Here is an 18,901-nt window from a genome sequence, read left to right as displayed (position 1 = left end):
CAGGCGGGGACAAGAGTTCGTCGCGCGAGTCTATGTACAGGCGGGGACGAGTGTTCGTCACGCGAGTCTTTGTACAGGCGGGAACGAGTGTTCGTCACGCGAGTCTATGTACAGGCGGGGACGAGAGTTCGTCACGCGAGTCTATGTACAGGCGGGGACAAGAGTTCGTCACGCGAGTCTTCGTACAGGCGGGGACGAGTGTTCGTCACGCGAGTCTTTGTACAGGCGGGGACGAGTGTTCGTCACGCGAGTCTTTGTACAGGCGGGGACGAGAGTTCGTCACGCGTTTTGTTATTTACAGGCGGGGGCGAGAGTTCGTCACGCGAGACTATGTAGAGGCGGGGAGGAGAGTTCGTCACGCGAGTTTATGTACAGGCGGGGACGAAGGTTCGTCACGCGAGACTATGTATAGTATGATGGGGGCGAGAGTTCGTCACGCAAGTTTATATATATAATGAGGCGGGGGCAAGAGTTTATGTATAGTATGATCGGAACAAAATTTTGTCACGCGAGTCTTTATAGTACGGCGGAACAAGAGTTTGTATTGTGAATTACGTGTAACGAGTTTAATTATTATTTTATATGCATCGAACCCGGCGCAAGAGTTTGTCATGTGAATTTATGAAGCCTGGTATACCAGGGCGGGGACAAGTGTGTGTCAAGCAATTTTTTTGTATGAAGCACGTAACCGACCAACATGGAGATGGGACCAGGATAGGAGCAGAACTTAATGCAAGCTATTTCATGTACGGGAAAATGAGAATCCGTACTGAACTCCTTCTCAGCTGCGACGCTAGCCATAGGGATCCCATGTTTGTGCGAAAGTAATGTCATTATGTGCAACTCGCTGACCAGTTGATTGCTCTTTTGACGAATTAAGAGCCAGTAAGGCCAAGGGCGGTAAGATGTCATTAAAAGTTTTAAGGAGCAGATAAAACCCAAAGCGATAAGAATAACACGAATTGAGTGGAATTGATAATACATGGCATGTAATCAACATAATTAAGCATGAGCCCAAGCCTAATTATCTCGTTTTAGTCTATGTCTATGTACTTGTGTACTACCTTCAGGTCCCAGGGGGAGGGGGAGGCGACAGCTTTGAAACAGGCTACCTTAACAGCCCCTCAGTTGTTCTGGGTCAAAACTGTCCTCCTCTGTGGGTCCGTACGGGGTTTCACAGGTGGTGAGGTGGTGGTCAAGGAAACCCTGTACCGACCCGCAGCGGGGTGACGGGAAACGACCAGTTGGTTGACCTGGCGACACGGGTAGAAAAAAGGGGAAGTGATGAGTGATGCCGATAAATTGAATTTTAGCGACTCTGTTAGTTTTGTTGTAGGGCTACTCTTAAAGGAGATCCTAAGAACGAGATTGCTCACTGGTTGTTTTGAAGGAATTGATTCTCCTCTACCCTGGCGCGAAGAGACACTTTCAGATAAGTTTGGGATAAGAAGATGCGCGCAGACGTTTCTGTCCTGCTCTCGGAGTTGAGCATTATATGGAGGTTGCTCTTGCAAATGTCAATAAAAGACCTTTTCAGGAGTGGCAGGATATTAACTTAAACGTTTTTTGTATGCGTTCCCTGCAGCCAATACTGAAAAACGACTTCCCGAGTTACAACGACCCGATCGGGTTATTAAGGTTTGGGAAGAAGAAAAGGTTAGAATATTAGAGAGGTTGGATGAGTATGATAAAGCGTTGTCATGAATGCGCGCGATGCACTTACTGGCGTCGGTGGATTCCCTGTTAAAGATATTAAGGTTTGGGAAGTAGGGAACCCATCGACATGTGGTAAGTCAGTGGGAGTGCAAATAATGCACGGGAGCCAAATGTTATCCCCAATCAGAAAACGATGCGACAATGGATGCAGTGTAGAATAGGTTACTATTTGTAGAAAAAACTATAAAGCATAAGCTAGATCAGTCTGGTATGTAGCCAAATCCGACAATAAACATCCCGTGGCAATACTGCAAAAGCATAAATTCCTTATGTAGGGTTGTTCAGATTTGTTATCAGAGAACCCCCCCTCTCCCCCTGGAAAAATATGGTCCATTTTTTCGGATTTCACACCACCACCAATAGCCACGCCCATACTTTTGTTTAGAGAGGTATTTTGCATCGCACGTCAAGCATCATTGACTTGTACTGATGATCTCACGATTGCTGACAGACAAAGGACACATAAGGAATAGATGAGTTAATTTAAGTTAGAAGCAGGATTATAATTATTTTAGTATTTTGGATGTGACGTGATCTCCTCTTTCTTGGGTTCAAACAGGCGCTAAGGCAAGTTGCTCTAAATGTCACATCACGCTGGTCTCCATCATATCCTTATAAGGCAAGTTCCTATAACTGTCACATCACGCTGGTCTCCATCATATCCATATAAGGCAAGTTGCTCTGACTGTCACATCACGCTGGTCTCCATCATATCCTTATAAGGCAAGTTGCTCTGACTGTCACATCACGCTGGTCTCCATCATATCCTTATAAGGCAAGTTGCTCTGACTGTCACATCACGCTGGTCTCCATCATATCCTTAAAAGGCAAGTTGCTCTGACTGTCACATCACGCTGGTCTCCATCATATCCTTATAAGGCAAGTTCTTCTGACTGTCACATCACGCTGGTCTCCATCATATCCTTTTAAGGCAAGTTCCTCTGACTGTCACATCACGCTGGTCTCCATCATGTCCTTATAAGGCAAGTTGCTCTCACTGTCACATCACGCTGGTCTCCATCATGTCCTTATAAGGCAAGTTGCTCTCACTGTCACATGACGCTGGTCTCCCTCATATCCTTATAAGGCAAGTTGCTCTCACTGTCACATCACGCTGGTCTCCATCATATCCTTATAAGGCAAGTTCCTCTGACTGTCACATCACGCTGGTCTCCATCATATCCTTATAAGGCAAGTTCTTCTGACTGTCACATCACGCTGGTCTCCATCATATCCTTATAAGGCAAGTTGCTCTCACTGTCACATCACGCTGGTCTCCATCATATCCTTATAAGGCAAGTTACTCTCACTGTCACATCACGCTGGTCTCCATCATATTCTTATAAGAAAAGTTGCTCTGTCACATTGCGCTGGTCTCCATCATATCCTTATAAGGCAAGTTGCTCTGACTGTCACATCACGCTGGTCTCCATCATATCCTTATAAGGCAAGTTCTTCTGACTGTCACATCACGCTGGTCTCCATCATATCCTTTTAAGGCAAGTTCCTCTGACTGTCACATCACGCTGGTCTCCATCATGTCCTTATAAGGCAAGTTGCTCTCACTGTCACATCACGCTGGTCTCCATCATGTCCTTATAAGGCAAGTTTCTCTGACTGTCACATGACGCTGGTCTCCCTCATATCCTTATAAGGCAAGTTGCTCTCACTGTCACATCACGCTGGTCTCCATCATATCCTTATAAGGCAAGTTCCTCTGACTGTCACATCACGCTGGTCTCCATCATATCCTTATAAGGCAAGTTCTTCTGACTGTCACATCACGCTGGTCTCCATCATATCCTTATAAGGCAAGTTGCTCTCACTGTCACATCACGCTGGTCTCCATCATATCCTTATAAGGCAAGTTACTCTCACTGTCACATCACGCTGGTCTCCATCATATTCTTATAAGAAAAGTTGCTCTGTCACATTGCGCTGGTCTCCATCATATCCTTATAAGGCAAGTTCTTCTGACTGTCACATCACGCTGGTCTTCATCATATCCTTATAAGGCAAGTTGCTCTGACTGTCACATCACGCTGGTCTCCATCATATCCTTATAAAGAAAATTGCTCTGACTGTCACATCACGCTGGTCTTCATCATATCCTTATAAGGCAAGTTCCTCTGACTGTCACATCACGCTGGTCTCCATCATATCCTTATAAGGCAAGTTCCTCTGACTGTCACATCACGCAGGTCTCCATCATATCCTTATAAGGGAAGTTCCTCTGACTGTCACATTGCGCTGGTCTCCATCATATCCTTATAAGGAAAGTTCCTATAACTGTCACATCACGCTGGTCTCCATCATATCCTTATAAGGCAAGTTTCTCTGACTGTCACATCGCGCTGGTCTCCATCATATCCTTATAAGGCAAGTTCCTCTGACTGTCACATCACGCTGGTCTCCATCATATCCTTATAAGGCAAGTTCCTCTGACTGTCACATTACGCTGGTCTCCACCATATCCTTATAAGGCAAGTTACTCTGACTGTCACATCACGCTGGTCTCCATCATATCCTTATAAGGCAAGTTCTTCTAACTGTCACATCACGCTGGTCTCCATCATATCCTTATAAGGCAAGTTCTTCTAACTGTCACATCACGCTGGTCTCCATCATATCCTTATTAGGCAAGTTCCTCTGACTGTCACATGACGCTGGTCTCCATCATATTCTTATAAGGCAATTTCCTCTGACTGTCACATCACGCTGGTCTCCATCATATCCTTATAAGGCAAGTTCCTCTGACTGTCACATCACGCTGGTCTCCATCATATCCTTATAAGGCAAGTTACTCTGACTGTCACATCACGCTGGTCTCCATCATATCCTTATAAGGCAAGTTGCTTTGACTGTCACATCACGCTGGTCTCCATCATATCCTTATAAGGCAAGTTGCTCTCACTCTCACATCACGCTGGTCTCCATCATATCCTTATAAGGCAAGTTCCTCTGTCACGTCACGCTGGTCTCCATCATATCCATATAAGGCAAGTTGCTCTGACTGTCACATCACGCTTGTCTCCATCATATCCTTATAAGGCAAGTTACTCTGACTGTCACATCACGCTGGTCTCCATCATATCCTTATAAGGCAAGTTCCTCTGACTGTCACATCACGCTGGTCTCCATCATATCCTTATAAGGCAAGTTCCTCTGACTGTCACATCACGCTGGTCTCCATCATATCCTTATAAGGCAAGTTCCTCTGACTGTCACATCACGCTGGTCTCCATCATATCCTTATAAGGCAAGTTCCTCTGACTGTCACATGACGCTGGTCTCCATCATATACTTATAAGGCAAGTTCCTCTGGCTGTCACATCACGCTGGTCTCCATCATATCCTTATAAGGCAAGTTCTTCTGACTGTCACATCACGCTGGTCTCCATCATATCCTTATAAGGCAAGTTGCTCTAACTGTCACATCACCCTGGTCTCCATCATATCCTTATAAGGCAAGTTGCTCTGATTGTCATATTGCGCTGGTCTCCATCATATCCTTATAAGGCAAGTTGCTCTGACTGTCACATCACGCTGGTCTCCATCATATCCTTATCAGGCAAGTTCCTCTGACTGTCACATCACGCTGGTCCCCATCATATCCTTATAAGGCAAGTTCCTCTGACTGTCACATCACGCTGGTCTCCATCATATCCTTATAAGGCAAGTTTCTCTGACTGTCACATCACGCTGGTCTCCATCATATCCTTATAAGGCAAGTTGCTCTGACTGTCACATCACGCTGGTCTCCATCATATCCTTATAAGGCAAGTTTCTCTCACTCTCACATCACGCTGGTCTCCATCATATCCTTATAAGGCAAGTTCCTCTGACTGTCACATCACGCTGGTCTCCATCATATCCTTATAAGGCAAGTTGCTCTCACTCTCACATCACGCTGGTCTCCATCATATCCTTATAAGGCAAGTTCCTCTGACTGTCACATCACGCTGGTCTCCATCATATCCTTATAAGGCAAGTTCCTCTGACTGTCACATCACGCTGGTCTCCATCATATCCTTATAAGGCAAGTTGCTCTCACTCTCACATCACGCTGGTCTCCATCATATCCTTATAGGCAAGTTCCTCTGATTGTCACATCACGCTGGTCTCCATCATATCCTTATAAGGCAAGTTCCTCTGACTGTCACATCACGCTGGTCTCCATCATATCCTTATAAGGCAAGTTCCTCTGATTGTCACATCACGCTGGTCTCCATCATATCCTTATAAGGCAAGTTGCTCTGATTGTCACATCACGCTGGTCTCCATCATATCCTTATAAGGCAAGTTCCTCTGACTGTCACATCACGCTGGTCTCCATCATATCCTTATAAGGCAAGTTCTTCTGACTGTCACATTGCGCTGGTCTCCATCATATCCTTATAAGGCAAGTTGCTCTGACTGTCACATCACGCTGGTCCCCATCATATCCTTATAAGGCAAGTTGCTCTGACTGTCACATCACGCTGGTCTCCATCATATCCTTATAAGGCAAGTTCCTCTGATTGTCACACTGCGCTGGTCTTCATCATATACTTATAAGGCAAGTTCCTCTGACTGTCACATCACGCTGGTCTCCATCATATCCTTATAAGGCAAGTTCCTCTGACTGCCACATCACGCTGGTCTCCATCATATCCTTATAAGGCAAGTTCCTCTGATTGTCACATCACGCTGGTCTCCATCATATCCTTATAAGGCAAGTTCCTCTGACTGTCACATCACGCTGGTTTCCATCATATCCTTATAAGGCAAGTTCCTCTGACTGTCACATCACGCTGGTCTCCATCATATCCTTATAAGGCAAGTTGCTCTCACTGTCACATCACGCTGGTCTCCATCATATCCTTATAAGGCAAGTTCCTCTGATTGTCACATCACGCTGGTCTCCATCATATCCTTATACGGCAAGTTCCTCTGACTGTCACATCACGCTGGTCTCCATCATATCCTTATAAGGCAAGTTGCTCTCACTCTCACATCACGCAGGTCTCCATCATATCCTTATAAGGCAAGTTGCTCTGACTGTCACATCACGCTGGTCTCCATCATATCCTTATAAGGCAAGTTCTTCTGACTGTCACATCACGCTGGTCTCCATCGTATCCTTATAAGGCAAGTTCCTCTGACTGTCACATCACGCTGGTCTCCATCGTATCCTTATAAGGCAAGTTGCTCTCACTGTCACATCACGCTGGTCTCCATCGTATCCTCATAAGGCAAGTTCCTCTGACTGTCACATCACGCTGGTCTCCATCGTATCCTTATAAGGCAAGTTGCTCTCACTGTCACATCACGCTGGTCTCTATCATATCCTTATAAGGTAAGTTGCTCTCACTGTCACATCACGCTGGTCTCCATCATATCCTTATAAGGTAAGTTGCTCTCACTGTCACATCACGCTGGTCTCCATCATATCCTTATAAGGCAAGTTACCCTGACTGTCACATCACGCTGGTCTCCATCATATCCTTATAAGGCAAGTTCCTCTGATTGTCACATCACGCTGGTCTCCATCATATCCTTATAAGGCAAGTTGCTCTGACTGTCACATCACGCTGGTCTCCATCATATCCTTATAAGGCAAGTTCCTCTGACTGTCACATCACGCTGGTCTCCATCATATCCTTATAAGGCAAGTTCCTCTGACTGTCACATCACGCTGGTCTCCATCATATCCTTATAAGGCAAGTTGCTCTGACTGTCACATCACGCTGGTCTCCATCATATCCTTATAAGGCAAGTTCCTCTGAATGTCACATCACGCTGGTCTCCATCATATCCTTATAAGGCGAGTTGCTCTGATTGTCATATTGCGCTCGTCTCAATCTTGTTTTCGTGAGTTTCTCTGACCGTAGATGTTGCAGTATTTCTCAAGTGATCAGCCCTGGGTCCCAGTAACTGTCGGTAGAGTTTCCTGGCTTGGTCACTAAGTGCAAACGCCGCCGCTAGGTACACTCCCTGCAGACAGTTCAGCGACACGAAAACGTACCACAGCCGCGACCACAAGAGAGCAGCACCGAACCCAAACACCCACGTGAAGCCCATCACTGATGCTAGGCGTACATAGATACCGAAATGACCTCGCCTCTTGGAATTCCCTGCAGCTATTTGGGCCTGGCTCGCAGTGGTCTTGATGGCTCTGATGGTCAGGGCATAAAAGATGACGTCAGTAATAAGTGCAAGGGCGATAGGAATGGCGAATACATAGATTGTAGCAAGACCATTGGTAATCCAACAAAACTGCAGGGAACCGTATCCAATATTAATGGCTCCTGATTGGTCGAGAGATACACACGTGACTACCAACATTAAGCATGGGAGCCATCCGAGTGCCATGTACTTTAGACTCTGGCGTAACTTTTTACTACTAGATCCCAGGGCTGCGCGGTTTTTCCTACTTGAGAAAGCCTTCCAAGTGTCATACGCGATTATTGACGTCCACATAAATGACACCAGGCTGCAGTAAAGCGGCAACAGTTATGCACGTGATTGTCTTGTCTGTCTGATTGATACCTATGAGCCACGTGACCTGTGCTAGTAAGGTGGAAAGGGCGAGATTCATCAGGTTGACGCCCGGTATGGTGCGGAGCTCGCTGAACAGGAGGTAGGTGACAAGAAAGAAGACGAGTCCAGCGATAGACAGCAGCATGCACACAAGCGTCAGCCATGACAGGGCGGGGTCATCAGCCCATGTCTTCTCATGCCATGGCGGGAGATACGTGCATACATACGTAGTGCCATTATGCGCAAAGTACTCGGATTGATTGAGCATTCTGCCTGATACGTTGACATAAATGGATCTGTTCGGAAAAATTATAAAGTGTTCAACCTTCAAGAAGACTCCGGAACAATTAGACACTTTATGGCGGCCAGCGTGGCACACGTAGATGGGCCCAATGGTCACGTTAGTCCCATTTGTGTAGTAGTCTCTTGCGCGCAAGACTTCTCCAGACGCGTTGATGTAGACGGAGCCGGTCGGGGTCACAAGTGTCGCGTACTCGCTCTTCTCGTACTTTCTCAGATCGGAGCAAGATATAACCCTTGCCATGGCTTTAAACACCTCGCATTCCGTACCATTGATAGTCATGTTAAATGGAGAAGTGAAATGCAGTACGCGTTCAAAGCTTATCGCAGCCGTTACGTCTCTTCTGTTTATTCGTCTATTTTGTTTCGTTAACTCTGCATCAAACATCATGTACCAGTACCCTTGCCTTTGTATTGTCTCGATATTTGTGAACTTCCAATTGCCAGAAAATGTCCTATAAAGTATTGACGCGAACGCGTTTTTCCATGTAGTTCCATAGTCCGCACTCATGATTAGGATCCAAAGCGTTACTCTGTACTTATCAAAGCTTGAGCTCCGCGGTGGAGAGGAAAGAAAGCCGCTCTCACACATCTCCGTCAAGGGGTTGTACACAAGGTTTTCTTCACACCTAATCGATGAGATCGAGCGATCATTTGTTCCAAAGTTAAAAATGATTGAAAACGATGCTGTGGAGCCCCCAACTGGAATTTCTTGCGGTCCGCACAACGGAGAACTCTCCCAAGAAGGGCAAAACGAGTTTTTGTAATTGAATCCTTCATAAACTATCCCCACATTGCCAGTTGAGCACCTGTTATCGCAGTTACTTGCGTCAAAACACGACTTCTCCAAGTAGAAACACATCCTCCTAGGACTTCCACTTGGGATAACCCAGGAAATTTTCTCATCACATCGCGATACAAGAAAATCCAGCTTCTCTCCGTTGGTCATCGATTCAGGAGCTGTGAAATCGCAGCCGAAGGAGACTCCGTACACCTTGAGGGCAGATCCACGAAGACCATGGCACTCTGCGCAGTAGCGATTCTTGAAGACCTTGCCATCTGTCGTGTACACGGGTCTAGCATTCAGCAAGGCTTGAGCTGATTCTACCTTGGACAAACTGAAACCGCTTTCGCATCTAGATTTAGCGGAGACGTCTCTAGTATCCCTTGGGCACGCGCTTATCATCCATATCAGTGCTGTCTGTCGTTCTCTCACAAGACCAATAGCCCCATCTTCTGAAAGGCGCATAGAAATCCTCGGGAAATGGTGCATCAGTGGTACTGGAATTCTTAGGAATATGATTCTGATTTATTGTGAAGTTCCCAGTCGTGTTGAGTTTGCAGAAATGTTCATAATCCGCGCAGCAGTCCAGAAACTTCTCACACTCGCCGTCGCAATAGCAGAGTAGATCAAGGCTGAACGAGAAGGAGGGTGGGTTGTTACACTTCCCTTTGCATGACAGTCTAGCCTCACAGACCGTCATTCTCTCATCAGACATGCTGCTGTTTTTCTGGCATTGGTCATATGTAGGTTGTGAAGTTCTTCTTCGTCTGTTTTTCTTGCGGGATTTATTTTGTAGTGGGATCTGCAACTGTTGAAGGCGCTTTTGCAAAGAAGAATCTAGATCAAGCGCTTTCCCGTTCCGTTTATCATCTTGACGTAATCCTATTGTGTCTTTTGGGTTAAGGTTCGATCGAGGTTTGTCACCTGATGAATTTCTTTTCAGCCGTTTATGATATTCTTCAGTGTAGCGTCTTGGCGGTTTAATGGCGGGGTTTTTATCCTCTGCTTGAAGATCATTCACACTGTGGTGTGACTTAACAAATGCGGATTTTCCCGTGATACCTGTAGAAGTTTCTCTCCAGGGATGAAGAATATTGTCTTCATCTTTTCGAAAGTAGACTACATCACCTTGATACAGTTTTGTCTTGTTGATGTAGACTTGACCACTCAGATTGACTTGGTTTTCTTCATTCCCTCCCGTGGTCTCAGTATGTAAAACTTGCTTTACTTTCCTTCTTGTTTCACTGGGAATATTTTCGGTCAGCGCATGTGAGAAAACAATCACCAAGACACTTGCTAAAGAATAACTGAAAATTCTCATGATTACATGTCAGTGTACTTCATGCGTAGAGGTCCGTGAGCAAGTTGAGAACACCAATCTATCGAAGCATTTATGTCTACTTTGTACTTATGATCACGAAGGGGGCACTGACTTATTTATTAGTCCATCTTTTTAATAAAATTCTTTGTTAAATGAGCTGTCATTTCAGTAGAAGCTTGCTGCGTGTACCTGCTGACAACTTTTTCCGCTATAATTTCCGGTCTTTGAGGAACCGATCCCTGCCGCAGTCGTATTGATCTACTTGGCCATCTGTTTTTCGATTTGGCAACTTTGTCGTTGTATCAGATAAATTAACAAATGTCGCTGTATTCGGCTTTGAAAATATTCTAAGTGATATATCATTATGGCAAATTGGAGGATGAAACATTTACTTAGTTACATTTACATACATAAACTTACATACATAAATCTCCAACAGATAAATCGCCTTGTGGCTTTTGTCATTCAAAAGCACTAAAAAGATTTTGTTACGCTGAGCAGAGCCGCACCTGCTGATTTGCTTATTGTTAGGTTTCTCACGGATACCGTAAAGCTATAACAATGATTAGCGTAATTTATGTTTTGTCTACTAGGAGGGCGTATTGGAAGAGAGGCATTACAGTGCGATGCGCGCTACCATTGCAACCTTGACAGTTTCGTAAACTAAACAAATTAAAGAATGTCGATCAACCATTCCTTTGTTATTGTTTATAATTTGAAATATAACGGTTTATTCGCAAGGAAACTTCAAAATGACAATCTACGAATTATATCTGATACGTTATTGGTGATATTTGATTGAAAATACCTTGTTTACTCGCTTGAATTAGCCGATAAAAATTGATTCCTTGAGTCACAGCCCTCTGGATGTTTTTTGTCGAATTTTTCGCCGACATGTCGTAGTCAGACCTGTTTCCATGACAGATTTTAAGGTAAGGTGTAATTTCAAATCGCAATTGATCGTTCGCCTGTGCTTTATAATGGCAGCAATTGCCATCGGAAGCTAGCTCCATCATCAATCTAGCGATATATTTTGACAAATTAATTTTTTGCTTTGATTTTGTTTAAATAAAAATAATTTCGGCAAAAGTGGCGTGAGGGAGTTTGGGAATAACTTTTCACCCTTGTCTGAATTGAAGCCTTTAGGCTTGACAGCAAGTTTTTGCAAAACCCGAATATTTCTGAAAAAGTTCGACGCAGGGATGTAAAACAAGTGTCCCAAACATGAATGGACACAACAAAGAGTAACACATATGTATTTGGACGAAGTTTTATTGAAGACCCCGTGACCTAATTGATATTCACAAACGAAGTTCAAAGCACATGCTAAATGAACAATGCGCTGAGTTGAGTGGGCTCCCTGTGATAGTTCATTGTTGGCATACACTTTGCATTTTAATGCACCGGAATCTATTGTATATAGTGATCATTACAAACGACGACTTCGACCCACATTCCGAACATTGTCACGCGTTAGGGGACACAGGTGTCTGTGTGTTTTTTAGCCAAACGCTGTAGCGGCATGTCGAGCTCCTCTTAAGGATGATTTAGTCTTTAAACTAAATCCGGGAGCTGGAAGCAATACACTCCAAAGCTCCCGCGCCTCTACACAATGCCTCGGCCGCCCAAGGCCGTCGTCGACATCGCGCAACACAGGAAACCTGAAATACATTCGCCGCGCTCCTGAAAACGATTTGAAACGCGTCCAGCCAACAATGACACTAAGCCTCTTGAAAACTCGCTCATCCAGATCTAAATCTGCGGACCTCCCTGCATTTATTCACGAAACGAAACCTGATCTTGTTCCTTTAGCTGAGACGTGGTTTCAGCCAAATGATGTTGCAGTCAAGCGTGAGATTCAAATCTGGCTACAGGCTTGTCGACCACCCACGTGATGATAGGAAAAGGGGCGGAACTGGGATTCTATTCAACGAAAATATTACTGTTAAGAAAGTGCGAGCTGGACAGGAGAGCTCGTTTGAGTATCTCGAAGTTACTATAAAGTTCGAGAAATTTGATGCCAGGCTGGTAACTACCTCCGACCACCATACTCCGAGCAGCACCCTGGAACTGTCAGCACCTTCATCGGAGAGTTTGCTACATTCCTTGAGTCCATGATCCTTTCCCCAGAGCAACTCCTTATTGTCGGAGATTTCAACATACATGTAGACTATCCTAACGATGCTGATGCAACTAAATTCTTGGACCTCATCGAATCTATGAATCTCGCACAACATGTCAGCGGACACACGCATGAGCATGGTCACACGCTCGATCTCATTATAACAAGGGAAACTGACACTATTCTGCATAGTGTGCCTGCTACTGGGCGGTTTTTTTCTGATCATGCTAGTAGTATCATACGTATATTTGGTCCGCTTTTGGTCCGCTAGGGGAGGGGTGGTCAAGCTCGATTCTGATTGGTGGATATATGGTCCGGTGTGTGACGTCACAGGTGGTGTTAGCCAATGGGAATGGAGATATCTGGTTAGGGGTGTGACGTCACGCGGTACAGGGATTGGCTCCCGCGCGCGCGACGCCACGGTGACGTCAGCGCGGGAAAGGATATAACGGTGCGACGTAGTGAGACGAAAGCTACCTCACACACCTGAGAAAAAAAAAATGTCAAAGACCTATGTAATGGATGTTGAGAAGAAAATGGCAGAGACACATATTACTAAGCACCATGGAGGAGAGCCAGAGACGAAGGAGAAGTGCCTAGTCAGGGAAGCACTGAAAGCGGAGAGGAGCTTGGAGAACCCTTGGGGTGAGAAAGAGCTCGAGAAGGAGGTGAATGTGGAGCTAGGAGCGTGGATGGAGCACGTGGGCGTGTGGGGTAAGGACTTCGACTGGGAGGAGTGGTCAAAGATAAGAAAGGAGGACGTCGCAGCGTACAAGGAGAGGAGCGCACAACGTGCGAAGTCGTTGGAGGAGGACTACCAAGCGGCACTGAGCAATGGGAGCGCCGCTACCTGCCGTTGCATGAACCCATGGGAGTGCACGGGGTTACCAGAAGTGGTCCGCCCAACCTTTTTGAACATCCCTAACATCCCTCTCAATATCCCCATCGACAAGGTGAAGAAGGAGGGTGAGACCGGCAAGAAAGGGGTGACGTTCGAGATGCCTGACGCCCGTGATGCCAACAAACTGGTGCAAGCCACCAATTTCTACATCTACAAGGTGATGGCTACCGCCGTTGACGCACTCATGTTTAAGTCCGATGCAAACGAGAGCTACTTCACAAACCCAAACCTCTATAGGCAACGCTGGGTCAAGTATTTCGACCACGTTAAGTCGAAGGCTACTGACGCCATCTGGTTTGGTACCAAACTACTGAATACAGCGCTGAGGGTATCCCCGCCACTACCTGATCTCAAGAATTATATTGGAGCGGTACTTGCTCTCCTCACCCCAGATGAGTTGATAGAGATGATGCAAGATTGGGTGGATGGCAATACGAACACACCAGAGCTGATAAGAAGGGGAGAGAAGACGAAGAAGGCTGTTTTTCACCTAATACGCCAGGTTGCCCTAGGCATAGTGGAGACATACCCCTACAACGATGAGTAGGGTGTTTTTTTTGTGAAAAAGAGAGGACACTAGTCTTATGCTTGTAGCAGTTTGTGCAATTTTTTTAATAAAAAAAGGATATAGTAAAGAGAGAGTTGTCTTGTTTACAAAACTACTTTTTTTAGCTACCCCTTATTCGTAGTAAGTGTCCATTATCAGTCCTAGACTAAAGCGTTGGAACTCCTCTATCTCTTCTTCCGTTGGGAGGTGTGCAATCTGTGCGGGGGACTCTATGGAATTCACATGGCGTTGTACCACTGCGTCTATGTGGGCTCTGACCTGTTCGTAGATTCTTGGGTCTACAAAAGAGGAACGGGAGGTTGGGTGGTTTACTGACATACGCTCCATTATATAACGTACGTTGCCTGCTTCCATCTGTGACTGTACCTCTGGTCCTTGTTGGTCCGGGGGTTGTGGTATTATACGTGATGGTTGTGGTGGTGGTGGTGGTGATGGTTGCGGCGGCGTCAGGCGCAAGCGTAGTCGCGGGAGAGGTGGATGTCCCCTACGCTGCAATAGGCTAAGTTGCGCCAGGTTTCGACTGGTTTCTTCAGTGCTTTGGACCGTGGGTGTCCGTACACGTGTGGGTGATGGCTGTCTTCTGAGTTGTCTTGTTCTTTGTTGGTTAGTGGGGAAGGGGCGTATCGTCCTCCCCCTGCGTAGGTTGTAGACAACTTGCTCACTGTTCCGTACATCGCCCGCAACCTGCAGGGGGAGTAATGTGTTAGTTGTGTTCTTACCCTAGCAACACTAATAGTAGTACTAGTAGTATTATTAGTGATCCCCCCACCGAGTTTATTATCCAAACTAGACGTGTTAGTCGTTTATTATTCTCTTGTATCACCTGTTGCTCGTTGGGCGATGGTGTCCGTGTAGCTGCCTCTCTATCCACCTCTTCGGTTTCGTTGTTGTTGTTGTTGTTGTTGTTGTTGTTGTTGTTGTTGTTTTGGTAATCTGCGCGTACTTGCATTAGGGCTAGGGCTATTTGTCTGGCACGATACCGTTGGGATCTGCGCGAGTGTTGTGGGTTGGCTGGTTGGTTGGCGTATAACACCCCTTCGTCGTCTTCGTCCTCGTCCTCCCCATGGCGTTCGGCCCAAGTGGTAGGGGGGTTGAGTAGTGAGTGGAGTAGTGAGTTGTCTTCATCCTCATCTTCCGGTGAGTTGTCTTCATTCTCATCCTCCGTTTCGTCACTGTTGCTGCCATCGTTCTGTTCCGTGTAGTCGCGGCTCCAGGGGTGGTCGCGTGAGCGCCATCCTATAGGGTCCTGGGCGTACCTCTCCCATAGGAAGTGGGAGTAGGGGGGTGGTGGTACCACAAAGGTGGCGTCGTAGGTCTCCCAAACCCATTTACCGGTTGGTAAATCTAAGGCCCACGCAGCGTAGGAATCTTTGAAGGCGTGGACGTAGGATTGTGGGTGGAAGAGTGAGGTGTCCACGTTCTCCATGAAGGCAACCCTATCGCTTTCGTATTGGGCTCTTTTGTCGTGCCCCTCGGGGGGTGGTGGTGGAGTGATATCCTCCCTGAGCCAATGATACTCGTTATTTGCGTCTACTTCCCAAAGCCACTCTCCGTACTTAGTGATTTGGTTGTTGTATTGGTGGGAGAAGGTGCTTATTGAGCGGCGTGGTAGTAAGAGAGGGAGCTCGAAGTCGTGGCGGTCTTCCTTTTCGCATATTTTTTGGGCTATAGGGTCGCATCTCCTGCACAGCACCCCAATGAAGAAACGACTCCTGTAATGGGCGGGGTAGAGTGCCATGAATTGTTTGAACCGGTCGAAGGCTGGCTGTATTTTGGTCTTTTCCTCTACGATGATTTGCTCCGCTGGGTGGTCGTCGTACATGGGTTTAAAGTTACTGTCGACCCATAAGACCACCCCTCTTGTCGTATCTGGGAAGACGTACCTACAGTGTGGGCATGTGATACGTTCGGTGCGGTGGGTGTGTATCCATTTCCAGAAGCATTGCTGATGGCATGATTGTCCACAACAGGGTAGACGGCTCAATAGGGTGAGGGATGTGTTACTGGTCTCCCTGTCGTCTTGGCAAATGATACACGCCAACCTCTCAGAGTTGTAGATGTCCTTTGCTAGTTCACAGAGCTTTTTGGTGGGAGGCTCTAGGTGGGATGTCCTAGCCATAGTTGTGCTAGTGTGAGAGTATTTCAGGGTGAGTGCTGCAATTTATACGCTTGTGGGGTGACGTCAGCTCTGACGTTTTATGGGGAAGTGTGCTGTGATTGGCCTAGAGTTTTGGGTACTACTCTCTTATTGGTTTAGGTGTTTCTTTTGTGATATAACAAAGTGTGTGATTGGGTAGTATTGTACATCGATGCTGATTGGTTTGTGAGGGTGTTTCCAACCTATATAAAAGGGTGAGGGCTTATTAATGCGTTTCTTTGTGCACCCATGGCGCCAGTGTGGGAGGAAGCTTTCACCTCGTTCGTCAGAGGGTGTTCGTTTGGGGTTGGTCTCTTTTTTGGTGCACGTATCACTTTCTCCTTATTGTGCTGGGAATTTACGGAATGGCTACAGGGAAAGATCCCAGTGGAGAGCAAGAGAGTGGAAGATGGGTCAGTGGATGGGAGCAGTGGGGAATGATACCAGGTGTATTGGACTACACCAATTATGTACTGCGTGGACCTTTCTACGATACGCTCCGTGGTCCCTTTGAACCTTGTATTGCGCAAGAAGGTGTCTTCCAGAACATTACATGTATCCTTGACGAGGATGGGTTTTATGTGAATGGCGTGTTCCATTGCAAGGAGGTGGGGTTCTTTCATCACAATGACGAGGTGATTGGCAGACACTTCACCTTCCCCATGAGGTACAGCGAGCTCTCCCAAAAAGACAGGAGGGTAGTACGCTATGTCACGCAAAATGTCACAGGGCTGAAGTTTGACCTTACAGCTGGCTCTAGCATCCCTCACGCTGAGCTGGGGCGTGTCGTCAAAGGGTGGTACGATTTCTACGGCCGAGGGGGAATTGTTGGGTACAAGGGTGGTAGCTGCGAGCGTCGGCTCCTTATGGACCTTAGCATTCCTTTCGTGAACTTGGAAGTGTTTGGTTGTCCCAAGTACCAAGAGTTGCATGAGCACTACAGCAACATGCACGTGAGCTTTATGACGGGTGCTCACGAGAAGGCATGTAGACATCATCTTTACTCCGCCTTCTCCGATACCCCCAAGCACTGCCCCAGGGCTGAGGTCTATCTGTTTGGCAAGTGGTTGAGAACCAACCAACGGCGTGTGTGCATGTTTACCGACCCTGAGAGCTGTCTTGAGTACGACAAACGGATGGAGTGCTATAACCTCCAAAAGGATGTAGAGGAGTGTAATAAGATATGGAAATGTACCCACCCTGTGTGTGGGGGCGCTGGTGTTGTAAGGGAGGGGGTAGGGGAAAAGAAGAAGAGCCTACTTGAACTAACTAGGACCTACTAGTAAGGGTCACTACAGTACACATGTATTAAGGTGTTTTTTTATTGCTATTAAAAAAGAGATCGTGCGTTACAATGTATTGCTTTCCTCTCAAAGATCATCCCATCGTTCTATTGTTCTCTTCGGTTTCTTTCTTCTCGCACCACTCCCGGATGGCTTTGGGGTCGTAGTGGCAGATAGTGGTGATTGTGGTAGGCGCCGTTTGACGTTTCGCCACGGGAATGGTCTTGGAATCCTACTCTTTGGTGTGTTAGTGGGCGGTGTTGGTAAAATCCCAAAGGGTGTGCTTGGTGACTCGCTTGGTGGTGAGGGGAGGGGGGTCCTGAGTTGGGCATCGGTCTCTTTACTCCTACCCTTTCCACTCTCCTTGGCTTCTTGGATCCAATCTAACCATTGCGTCAGTGCTGTGTTGTAGAGGCGTACTTTTACCTCCAATGGTAATGTTTTGTTGTTTAGGATCCTCTGTATATCTTTGTCCAGCCGTGCCACAATCTGCAGCTGTGGTGCCATGGCAACCTTCTCTTTGGTTACCAGTAGGTTTGCCATATGCTCAGGTACCAATGCCATACGGTAGGCTCCCCCTTTTTGTGTTGACATGGTGACTATCTTGGGTAGACTGGGTGGTATGGTTACCCCTTGGCCTTATTTATATTTTTCCAATGAGTTTCTGGACCAGGGGTACCCCTGCGGTACCTCCTAGGGCTCCTAATAGGAGTGGGATAGCCCATCCCCCACGTTGGCTTACGAGCATTTTTTTCCTCTCCCTTGCTGGTAGTCTCTTGTTTGCTAGGGTACGTAGCCTGTGTTTGTGGACGCTTAGTTTGCTCCGTTGTACTTTGCTGAGGGGGACGTTGCCTCTTAGCAGGTTGTGGGCAATCTCGCCCAACGCGTTTACTTGCTCACCAGAGGCTTTTTTTAGGAGGTATTGTCTTGTTCTACCTTTGCTGATAGAAAGGTTGTTCAGGAACTTAGCGTTCCTCTTCAACCGGCGTGACATGGTGAAATGGTACCGATGGAGTACCTCCCCTTTTTTTATAGGGCTGCTACAGCCATGCAGGGTCAACCCTATCCAATTCACGTCCTGTCGCCCAGAGTTTCCGGTAACGCCCACCATGCTGTACCGTTTTACCAGTGTACACTCCCCTACGTGTATGTCTTCCCCTTCTGACGCGTGTGACACGTTTGGTGCGTCTTCTCGCAAAGCGTCCGCTCTTTCTCAATACCATGGTCGAGTGATTGGGGTCATTTAT

The 18,901-nt window shown here is 46.6% G+C and overlaps 2 protein-coding genes across 2 annotated transcripts; both read right to left on the bottom strand.

Annotated features, from left to right (window-relative positions):
- Positions 1-7,539: 7,539 nt before the first annotated feature.
- On the bottom strand, positions 7,540-8,070 carry LOC125559779 (G-protein coupled receptor Mth2-like). Its single transcript, XM_048721460.1, has one exon. The coding sequence runs from the start codon at positions 8,068-8,070 to the stop codon at positions 7,540-7,542; it is 531 nt and encodes a 176-aa protein (XP_048577417.1).
- LOC116611726 lies at positions 8,032-11,694 on the bottom strand. The gene has a single exon (XM_032372229.2). The coding sequence runs from the start codon at positions 9,809-9,811 to the stop codon at positions 8,153-8,155; it is 1,659 nt and encodes a 552-aa protein (XP_032228120.1). The 5' UTR covers positions 9,812-11,694; the 3' UTR covers positions 8,032-8,152.
- Positions 11,695-18,901: the final 7,207 nt, after the last annotated feature.

Source organism: Nematostella vectensis, chromosome 14, assembly GCF_932526225.1.
Source record: "Nematostella vectensis chromosome 14, jaNemVect1.1, whole genome shotgun sequence".
NCBI lineage: Eukaryota > Metazoa > Cnidaria > Anthozoa > Actiniaria > Edwardsiidae > Nematostella > Nematostella vectensis.
This window is presented reverse-complemented; position numbering and strand designations above follow the sequence as displayed.

Coding starts and splice junctions, on each gene's coding strand:
- LOC125559779 (XM_048721460.1), bottom strand. CDS start 8,070: ATGGCACTCGGATGGCTCCCATGCTTAATGTTGGTAGTCACGTGTGTA.
- LOC116611726 (XM_032372229.2), bottom strand. CDS start 9,811: ATGCACCATTTCCCGAGGATTTCTATGCGCCTTTCAGAAGATGGGGCT.